At 34.7% G+C, this 12066-nt stretch overlaps 1 protein-coding gene across 1 annotated transcript in view; it reads left to right on the top strand.

Annotated features, from left to right (window-relative positions):
• Window positions 1-12066, top strand: part of CEP126 (centrosomal protein 126) — a 149161-nt gene that overhangs the window by 75315 nt on the left and 61780 nt on the right. The window contains exon 7 of the mRNA XM_032641133.1: window positions 11370-11482. Within this exon, the coding sequence (XP_032497024.1) occupies window positions 11370-11482 (113 nt within the window). The remainder of the gene's footprint in view (window positions 1-11369; window positions 11483-12066) is intronic.

Genomic DNA, 12066 nt, shown 5'->3' with positions numbered 1-12066 from the left:
TATAGTTCAGTGAGCATCTGTTCATTTTTTTTCTACTCTCCTATTTGCCAGGTCACTTTTATTCTCACAGTGTACCCAGAGTTGACAATTGTGGAGGGCATCTTGCTCTCCATTAGCATATCCAGAACTCTCCAGCAAAACTCTCAGTAAAAACTCTATTTCCATGAGACCCAAGTCATTCAACTATGCCAACTCCTGGTCTCTCAAGTAATTTTTCCCCTGAAAGAGGACTTTGGCATCTGGTTCACAGTCGTTCTTTATTGGAAAAGTCTTTGCCAATATACTGGTGATTCAGTATTGATGTGAATGAACAATCCAACACCCTGATCTCTCTCAATCCTTTCTCACCTCTAATGAATTTCTCTCCCATTCTGCCTCAAGTATCCATTCCTTTTGTCATACTCTGGACCAGGTCAACATCAATAACTTATTTCTAAAATCAGTAATTATTTACATCCTTCTCTCTGACTACAATATGCTTTTTGCACCAGGATATTTACACCAATGGAATAGAATGGAGTCTAGAAACAGATCCACATATTTGAATGCTTGATTTTTGGCAAAGGTGGTACTGCATAGCAGGGAGAAAAGATTTGTCTTTTTTTTTTTTTTTTTTTTTGCAGTACACGGGCTTCTCACTGTTGTGGCCTCTCCCGTTGCGGAACACAGGCTCCGGACGCGCAGGCTCAGCGGCCATGGCTCACAGGCCTAGCCACTGCACGGCATGTGGGATCTTCCTGGACCGGGTCACGAACCCGTGTCCCCTGCAACGGCAGGTGGACTCTCAACCACCGCGCCACCAGGGAAGCCCAATATTTGTCTTTTTATTAAATGGTGCTGAGTCAATTGAATGATTATATGGAATTAGTAAAATGACCCTTACCTCACACCATACACAAAAATCAATTCCAAGTGAACTGTATATATGAATATGGAAAGTGAAAAAGAAATGCTTCTAGAAGATAACATAGGGAATATTCATATGACTTTGGGATGGGCAGGGATTTTTTACACAGACATAAAAGCACTAACCATTAAGGAGAAGATTGAAACTTTTTCATCCAAAACACCATTAAGATATTAAAAAAGCAAACTGTAGATTGAAAGAAGATAGTTATAATGCATAATACCAACAAAGAGCTCATATCCAGAATCTATAAAGAACTCCTACAATCAATAAGAAAAAGACAACCTAATTATATCTGTCAGGTTTGAACCAGAGAAACAGAACCAGTAAGATATATTAAGATTTAGTTCAATAGGTTGGCTTACATAAATGTGTGTGGAGTCGGGGGAGGAGGGTATCTAGGCAAGTCTGAAATTTTTAGGGCAGGCCAGGAGGAAAGGCAGGAACTCATAGAAACAGACAAACGTTGCCATTCACAGGCAGAATTTTGTATTCTCTCAAGAAAGCTTGCTTCTGAGGCCTTTGAATTGATTGACTCAGGTACACTAAGATTATCTAGGATAATCCCCTTTACTTAAAGCAAACTGATTATAGACTTTAATAACATCTACAAAATACCTTCACAGCAACACATTAGTGTTTGATTGAATAACTGGGGACAGTAGACAGATGACACATCAAAAAGACCATCACACCGATTTATTTTAAAGGCAAAATATTTGAATTAGCTTCTCATAAAGGAGGATAGCCAAATGGTCAATAAACATGGAAAGATCTCATCTTCAGTCCTCAGAAAAATTCACATTAAAACAATTAGATACAACTACACACACGTTATCAGAATGGCTAAAATTTTTAAAATACAATACTAAGTATTAACAAAGATGTGTAACACCTGGAAACTCAACGTCTACTAAATTTGAATATATGCATATCCTTTGACCTGGCAATTCCAGACCAAGAGATGTGTGTGTGTGTGTGTGTGTCAGAAATTCATTCATATGTAAAACAGAAGACATGTACAAGAACTTTCTAAAGTTCTAAAACTTTAGTAGCTTTATAGCCATAATCTAGAATGATCTCAAATGTTCTTCAACACTACAATATATAAAGTGAAATTTATTCATTCAGAGAAATACCTTAATAAAAAATGAATCGGCCACTGCTAAGAAACAGTAACATGGATGAATCACCATGATATTGTGCAAAAGAAGCCAGTCATTAAAATACATATTATATTTCATTTCTATCAGGTTGAAGAATAGGTACAACTATGGATGGGGGTATATGGTAACAGGTTATAAGGAAAGCTTTTTCAGTGGGTGTCTGTGCAATCTGGGTGTGTCTACATAACCTGTATACTTATAATTTGCTCATGTTTCTATAGGTGGTTATACTTCACTTTTTTAAAAAGCCAAATGATGTTGGCATATCAAATACTTCGAAACCTGATTTCAGAAAGAATGTTTTTTTTTTCTTTTCTAGGAAGTATTAAAAATACCTTCAAGGAATCAAAAATTTGATTGCTAGAAAAGATCAAAGATACAATTGAGCTTAACTCCCATATTTTATGGATGAGGAAATTGACACACATAACAGTGAGATTATATAGCTCAAGATGACACAGGTAGTTCAAAACAAAGCCAGGATTTTGTATTGCAGCTCCAGTGTTCTTACCTTAGAATAAATCTAGTTTTCATGGAATCAGAAATGTAATCAGAGACACTGAAGCAAATTATTTTAGGTAAAAATTAGATAGCATCTACTGTGTGCCAATCACTATTCTGAGCACTTTACATATGGAAACAAATTTAATTCTCTCAATAACTCTGTGAGTAAATAATATTACACCCATTTTGTAAATGAGGAAACTGAAACAGTGAGAGGGCTAATAACTTGTGTAAGTCACATAACTAGTATAAATGGCAGAGCCGGGACTAAAATGCAGGCATTCTTTCTCTAGCATCTGTTCTCATAATTACTTAGCTATTATGCTTGTTTTAAAAAAAAAAAACTCTCTCTGTGAGGAGATGGAGATAACCTTATTGTGGTGATTATTTTGAAATATATATATGTATCTAATAATCACATTATATAACTTGTAAACAAAATATGTTGTATTGTCAATATTTCAATAAAGCTGGAGAATATAAATTAATTTAATTTTTAAAACGCTGAATAACTAGATTTTTCAGTGATACACATTTTAAAAAATAGTACATTCATCTATACAGTTTGTGGGAAGTACAGAGTAACAAAGGAAGTCATTAATAAAATGAAGAATGGCATGAAGATTTGAAATCATCTTTACTAACTGAAATGATGAGCAAAAACTAATAAAGTTTGGTTTAGCAGAGATAACTATAGTCATGTATTTGCACTCAATATACTTTTTAAAGTTTCTCAATTGAGAAATATGTCTTACATACAAATAATGTACATAATGTACAAGAACAAGTTAAAGACTAATAATAAAAGAACCCTGTGCCCAATGCCCAGTTTCAGAAATAGAAAATCACTAGTATTGTTGAAATCTCACATGCCTCTCCTTAATTGCATCCCCCTCCTATCTTACAAAATGACACTATATAGAATTGTGTTAATTATTCTATGCTTTTCTTTATAATTTTACTATGTGTAAATGTATCTCAAACAATATATTGTTTAGTTTTGCCTAGTTTTGTAACTCATATAAATGGAGCCATTTCATCTATATACCTCTATGATTTGCTTTTCTCAATAGATTTGTTTTTTGGAAAAATACTCAATAGTTTTGTTTTAGTTTAGTTGTACTTCATTTGTATTCATTTTTGTATTACATTTCATTAAAATTGCTGTATTCTACAAAAATTTTTCATTCTCCTATTACTGGACATTGGGTTGCTTTCAGTTTCTTGCTTTTATGAATAATGCTTCTGGGAACAGTTTTGCATATCTACTGATAAACATGTTGCTGGGTCATAGAGTATGTGTATTTTTAAGTAGGTTAAGTGTATTTCAATAGGTAATGCCAAATTATTTTCCAGAGCAATATATGAAAGTCCCATTTACTACATGCTCACCAAAACTCCGATAATCAGACTTTTTAATGTTTTCAATCATATGGGTGAGAAATGGTGTCTAATTATAACGATTTGCATTGCCCTGGTTACTAATGAACTGAGCATTTTTCATATGTTTATGCACTATTTGCATTACCTCTTTTGTGAAATGTCTGCTCTTGGATTCTGGGGCGGGAAGGTGTTTCCCTTATTGATATAAGTTCCTTGTATACTCTAGGATTCTGCGTCAGTTATATGTGTTGCATATATTTTCTGCCAATTCGTGATTTGTAGTTTCTCTCTTCTTGGTGAATAAAACTCACACATTTTTTTTTTTTTTTTTTGGTGGTACGCGGGCCTCTTACTGCTATGGTCTCTCCCGTTGTGGAGCACAGGCTCCGGATGCACAGGCTCAGCGACCATGGATCACGGGCCCAGCCACTCCGCGGCATGTAGGATCTTCCCAGACCGAGGCCCGAACCCATGTCCCCTGCATCGGCAGGCGGACTCTCAACCACTGCACCACCAGGGAAGCCCAAAACTCACACATTTTAATGTGTTTTTTTTTTTTGCATTTGGCATTTTGCTTGTATCTATTTAGTTGGGGTTTTTTTTTTCTTTTAATTTTACAGAAGAAGAAAGATATCCATCTTGACAACTGTTCTTTAAAAAAAAAGAAAAAATTCACACAAAACTAAAGCAAAAAAAAAAAAAGTTTACTATATCTGTTAAAAACTTAATATAATTTTAGGCTATAATAACCAGATCTTTGGAAGTACTGTTATACTCTACATTATTTTAGGCTATATATTTTAAGGGCTGCATATAAAAAATTGGGGTGAGCCATGACTCTGGCAGGAGGGGTTCGGTCTGATGACCAATTAAAGGAGCTCAAGCCTAAGAGACATGATAGCTCTGTACAAATGTTTGAAGGTTTATTATGTAAAAGAAGGAGAAAACAGAAAAAGATGAAGTGGTAAAAAGTGCAAGGATGTTTTCAGCTCAGCATAAGTAAGGGTTTGAGCTTAAACCACCAAAAACTGAGGAGGGCACCACATGGGGTAATGGCTCCCCATCACTAAGCATTCAAGTTCACCTCTGAGTGATTTAGACCTATGAGTAAGTGGTTGAACTAGTTAATGTCTAAGATCTCATCTGAATATATAATTCCGTGAATGTCTCCAGATTTTTCCCTCGTTTATAATTAAGAATATTGCAAATTTTAAAATATGTAATACTTGGCGCTTCCCCGGTGGCACAGTGGTTGAGAGTCCGCCTGCCAATGCAGGGGACACGGGTCCGTGCCCCGGTCTGGGAAGATCCCACATGCCGTGGAGTGGCTGGGCCCGTGAGCCATGGCCGCTGAGCCTGCGCGTCCGGAGCCTATGCTCCACAACGGGAGAGGCCACAACAGTGAGAGGCCTGCGTACCACCAAAAAAAAAAAAAAAATGTAATACTTTACTAAAGATTAGTAGCATTATTTTGAGTTTTGGTAGTAAAACTACCATATTTAGAATTTTCATTGAGACTAGAAATTTGGCCAGAGATGCCATTACAAGCTATATTATTTTTGCAAAAATACCAAGGTTGTCAGCTATTATATTAATTAGTAAATAGTATTTAAGTGCATGTATGTGAGTGGAACAGTTTTAAGCATAAACTTGTATCTTAGCTTTTGCTTGTCTGTAAAGCTTTTCATTTTTCTATCGAATCTGACTGAGATTCTTGCTGGTAGAGTAATCTTGGTTGTAGGTTCTTCCCCTTCATCTGTTCCTGGGATCAGTCTATAATCCACAAAACTGAACATCTACACAAAGAACAATCAAAAACAATTATGCTACAAATAAAGAAAGTACAAAAGTATTGGTAGATCTTGCCTCCAGAAGATTTATGAACAGGGCTAAAGGAAGGAAAAAATTATTGATACAGCACTCATGTGGCCAAGTTAATTTTCATTTATTTAATATATTTTTAAAGCTGTTCAAAAATAGAAAGATAGAGACTTTATAAGGTTTAGGGGAAGACAGTTCCAAGCATACAAAACAGTATAAAAACTTTATACTGCCCAAATGATCTCACTATAAACTATAACATTTAGCGTATCTATCATTTAACATATTTAGCATTCCCATATAGGTGAGAATAAACATAATACAGTACTTTTTAAACTACTGGTCATGATTCATTAGCGGATTATAAAATTGATTTAATGAGTAGTGACCAGGATTTTTTAATGAAATATAATTGTAGAATGTTCTAGAATAGAAACTACCAGGGGGCATTATGTAAAAGTATGTTTCACAAAACTATGTATACATCCTAATTCACAATGCAAAATATCTTTCTATGAGACACAGTCAAATCAGAATGAAAGTTACTAACATAGAGGGTAAGAGCTAGAATTTTAGATTTTAAAGACTGTTTGGAGCTAAATCCCAGCTTTGCTCTTTACTGGCTCTTTGCCCTTGGGCAAGTTACTTACCGTCTCCTGTGCCTTAATTTCTTTATCTGTAAATATAGTGATGATAATAGTGCCTACAGTTTAGAACAATGCCTGGGCAATTACAAGTGCTCAACACATTAGCTAGAATTATGTTATTATTCCTTATTCTAAAAGGTCAGGTGTTCAATTACTAGCCAACTTTCTTGAAAGTTGGAAGCTTTTGTGTCTTTGTTGTTATATAGACATAAATATTTAATTATAGTGTATGTGTATAGCTATATATGTATAGTTATGTAGAGAAAATATACATGTATATTAGCTATGGTAACATAAATTAGATACAGTACCCATGTTCTTTCAGTACTTAATTTCAGGGCTAAAAATATTTGTATCATTTTTTCCTACCTGAACTCACATCACAAAAGTACATATACACACTCCCATGTAATTCCCAAGACATTTGTGTCCTTACATGCATATTCATATTCTATGTCCCAGACTAACTGAATTTTCCACATTTCAGCCCCAAGAATCTTAAACTATGTGTCACTGTTACTTTGTGCTTTAGAACATAGTGTTCCTTTTGACTCAAAGATCTTTTTATTTGGGACCTATTACTCCTTTAAGACCAAGCTTAAACGTACCTCTATGAAGCCTTTTTTTTTTTTAACATCTTTATTGGAGTATAATTGCTTTACAATGGTGTGTTAGTTTCTGCTTTATAACAAACTGAATCAGTTATACATATACATATGTTCCCATATCTCTTCCCTCTTGCATCTCCCTCTCTCCCATCCTCCCTATCCCACCCCTCTAGGTGGTGACAAAGCACCGAGCTGATCTCCCTGTGGTATGCGGCTGCTTCCCACTAGCTATCTGTTTTACATTTGGTAGTGTATATATGTCGATGCCACTCTCTCGCTTTGTCACAGCTTACCCTTCCCCCTCCCCATACCCTCAAGTCCATTCTCTATTAGGTCTGTATCTTTATTCCCTTCTTGCCCCTAGGTTCTTCATGACTTTTTTTTTTTCTTAGATTCCATATATATGTGTTAGCATACGGTATTTGTTTTTCTCTTGCTGACTTACTTCACTCTCTATGACAGACTCTAAGTCCATCCACCTCACTACAAATAGCTCCATTTCGTTTCTTTTTATGGCTAATATTCCATTGTATATATGTGCCACATCTTCTTTATCCATTCATCTGTTGATGGGCACTTAGGTTGCTTCCATGTCCTGGCTACTGTAAATAGAGTTGCAATGAACATTTTGGTACATGACTCTTTTTCAATTATGGTTTTCTCAGGGTATATGCCCAGCAGTGGGATTGCTGGGCCATATGATAGTTATATTTTTAGTATTTTAAGGAACCTCCATACTGTTCTCCATAGTGGCTCTATCAATTTACATTCCCACCAACAATTCAAGAGGGTTCCCTTTTCTCCACACCCTCTCCAGCATTTATTGTTTCTGGATTTTTTGATGATGGCCATTCTGACCAGTGTGAGATGATATCTCATTGTAGTTTTGATTTGCATTTCTCTAATGATTGATGATGTTGAGCATTCTTTCATATGTTTGTTGGCAATCTGTATATCTTATTTGGAGAAATGTCTATTTAGGTCTTCTGCCCATGTTTGGACTGGATTGTTTGTTTTTTTGTTATTGAGCTGCATGAGCTGCTTGTAAATTTTGGAGATTAGTCCTTTGTGCATTGCTTCATTTGCAAATATTTTCTCCCATTCTGAGGGTTGTCTTATGGTCTTGTTTATGGTTTCCTTTGCTGTGCAAAAGCTTTGAAGTTTCATTAGGTTCCATTTGTTTATTTTTGTTTTTATTTCCATTTCTCTAGGAGGTGGGTCAAAAAGGATCTTGCTGTCATTTACGTCATAGAGTGTTCTGCCTATATTTTCCTCTAAGAGTTTTATAGTCTGGCCTCACATTTAGGTCTTTAATCCATTTTGAGCTTATTTTTGTGTATGGTGTTAGGGAGTGATCTAATCTCATACTTTTACATGTACCTGTCCAGTTTTCCCAGCACCACTTATTGATGAGTCTGTCTTTTCCCCACTTATATTCTTGTCTCCTTTATCAAAGAGAAGGGGACCATATGTGTGTGGGTTTATCTCTGGTCTTTCTATCTTGTTCCATTGATCTATATTTCTGTTTTTGTGCCAGTACCATACTGTCTTGATTACTGTAGCTTTGTAGTATAGTCTGAAGTCAGGGAGCCTGATTCCTCCAGCTCCATTTTTTGTTCTCAAGATTGCTTTGGCTATTTGGGGTCTTTTGTGTCTCCATACATATTGTGAAATTTTTTGTTCAATTCTGTGAAAAATGCCAGTGGTAGTTTGATAGAGATTGCATTAAATCTGTAGATTGTTTTGGGTAGTAGAGTCATTTTCACAATGTTGATTCTTCCAATCCAAGAACATGGTATATCTCTCCATTTTTTGTATCATCTTTAATTTCTTTCATCAGTGTCTTATACTTTTCTGCATACACGTCTTGTGTCTCCTTAGGTAGGATTATTCCTAGATATTTTATTCTTTTTGTTGCAGTGGTAAATGGTAGTGTTTTCTTAACTTCACTTTCAGATTTTTCATCATTAGTGTATAGGAATGCCAGAGATTTCTGTGCATTAATTTTGTATCCTGCTACTTTACCAAATTCATTGATTATCTCTAGTAGTTTTCTGGTAGCATCTTTAGGATTCTCTATATATAGTATCATGTCCTCTGCAAACAGTGACAGCTTTACTTCTTCTTTTCCAATTTGGATTCCTTTTATTTCTTTTTTTCTTTGATTGCTGTAGCTAAAACTTCCAAAACTATGTTGAATAAGAGTGGTGAGAGAGCACAACCTTGTCTTGTTCCTAATCTTAGTGGAAATGCTTTCAGTGTTTCACCATGGAGGGCGATGTTGGCTGTGGGTTTGTCATATATGGCCTTTATTATGTTGAAGAAAGTTCCCTCTATGCCTACTTTCTGCAGGGTTTTTATCGTAAATGGGTGTTGAATTTTGTCAAAAGCTTTCTCTGCATCGATTGAGGTTATCATATGGTTCTTCTCCTTCAATTTTTTAATATGGTGTATCACACTGATTGATTTGCGTATATTGAAGAATCCTTGCATTCCTTGGATAAACCCCACTTGATCATGCTGTATGATCCTCTTAATGTGCTGTTGGATTCTGTTTGCTAGTATTTTGTTGAGGATTTTTGCATCTATGTTCATCAGTGATATTGGCCTGTAGTATTCTTTCTTTGTGACATCTTTGTCTGGTTTTGGTATCAGGGTGATGGTGGGCTCATAGAATGAGTTTGGGAGTGTTCCTCCCTCTACTATATTTTGGAAGAGTTTGAGAAGGATAGGTGTTAGCTCTTCTCTAAATGCTTTATAGAATTTGCCTCTGAAGCCACCTGGTCCTGGGCTTTTGTTTGTTGGAAGATTTTTAATCACAGTTTCAATTTCAATGCTTGTGACTGATTTGTTCATATTTTCTATTCTTCCTGGTTCAGTGTGAAGCCTTTCTTGATTCTTACAAATACACTGTAGCCTCTGTGCTTTCGCTTAATTCTGTTTATTGCTCCACATAGAAGTTATTCACTTTACTGTAATCATTTAAATTTATATCCATTCTTCTGGACCACTGGACTCCAAGAGTTTTTATTGTACCACTGTTAAAAGTGGTACAATAAACTATTAAAAGCAAATATCATATATATGCCATATATGTACATATATGTATATATACACATATATGTATGGCATATATATAATGTATATGCCATATATTAGTACAGTATTACTGTACTAATACATACATTACGGACCTTAGCCAGAATTAGAAATTTTTTTAAATGAGGTAAACATGAAGTACAAGCTTTTTAAATAATTTTTAAATTTTGTATTTTATAAATCATACATTTTAAGATAATTATAAAAATAATTTTATGTATTAATATACAAAAAAATCTCATGTATTATAAGTAATTTTCTGAATGCTTAGTTTCAAATGTCTTATCAATTTTGATGACTTCGTTCCATATACCATCCTTAGATAATATCTTAGGGAACACAATGCATTTAGGGTGAGGTTTATTGTTATTTTTTTTAATTTTTAAATTTGTGATTCTTTGTTACAATATAACTATACTGTCATTGTTATTATGTGGCAAAGAGTTTGTAATGAGAATAAGATGTGTGTCAGCTCTGTCTTTTTCTTATTTACCTGTGCTTGCATTATTAGTATTATCTTTATGATTTTGCAAGACTATGTTTTTGGTTAGTCATAGAGAAAGCATAGGAAATAATATAATTATCCATGTACCCACCACTCAGCTTAAATAGTAAAACATTGCACATACAATGGAAGCCCTACAAACGTCATTTTTATTCTCTTTTCCATTTTGTGAGGACTCATTCAGATACTACGAGTTATCCATAAATCGAGGGCACACATAAAATTTAGTGCATTGAAGGACACAAAAGAACACTAATGAATGATAACACTGCCAACCTTATACACTTAGAACCTCTACTGTTCCTCCAAGATAACTTTGTTTACTGTATGCAGTGTATGACCATCTACCTTGCAAACTGACAAAGGTGCCAGTGTCAATCATATATTATCATAGTAAAGTTTAAATTTCTAATTTTTAGATAATAAATTTAAACTGGAATTTTAATATGTTCTTCCTGTGCAGCAGTGATTTATTCTGGTGCTCTACCACCACCTTTAGAGGTCACTGCTCTAAACTATAAACCCCTCAAAAACAGAGATTTTGTTCAATTCTTTATTGTAACTGTGCCATGCACAGTACATAAAAGAGAAGCTCAACAGAAGTTTGCCAACTGAATGAAAGAAACAGGGTTTTCTGTGATGTTTGAAGGTAACTTGGAAGTTTACAGTGGGTGTATACTGTCTACTCAACTTGTGTAAATTTTGACATTGTCCTGGCATTTGTTTAAGATTCTACTGTTACAAGAAGAAAACAAATTGTTGAAAATAAGCACAGAAGCCTTTTAGAGCAAAAAAGACAAAACCCTGGATCTGTAGGACAGAAGTACAGTGAGCAGATGAATGTAAGTACAGTGTTAGTAAAAATCTTTATTCAATAGTGAAAAATTGCTTGGAAAACAGAATATTCTTACAGGATTGTGCTTTTCCTGTAAACTGTGCACCACAACATAAATGATATAGCCAAAGCCATTGTGAAGCAGTGCAGACTCTATGCTAGGGGCTTACTGCACTGTACTAATACACTATATTCTAGTTAGCCTAAATGATCAGTTACTAATGAATATTTTAAACTAACTTTAGGAAATCACACTATTTTACTTGTTATTATTTATACTCAACTCTGGGAAAAAACAGGTTATTCGCAACAGTTATTTAAATATACATTAAAAATGAAAAAAAAAAAAGAAAAGTAAATTAGAGCCATGGAAACAGGAAGCAAGTATGCTTATCATGAAGACTAATATAGTTCCATGTGTTTAAATATCCTATTGGTATCTAAGCTTCCTGGAAGACATGGCAAGAAGGAAAATAAGGTGTTACGTAGTTATCAGGGGCTATCAATAATGATTTCATATGAGGTATACTGTATTAAAAGCCATTTTCCATTGAGAATCCTCTATAGGGAACCTTGAAGTTCATAATAGAT

This window comes from Phocoena sinus, chromosome 8 (assembly GCF_008692025.1).
Source record: "Phocoena sinus isolate mPhoSin1 chromosome 8, mPhoSin1.pri, whole genome shotgun sequence".
NCBI classification, from domain to species: Eukaryota; Metazoa; Chordata; class Mammalia; order Artiodactyla; family Phocoenidae; genus Phocoena; species Phocoena sinus.
This window is presented reverse-complemented; position numbering and strand designations above follow the sequence as displayed.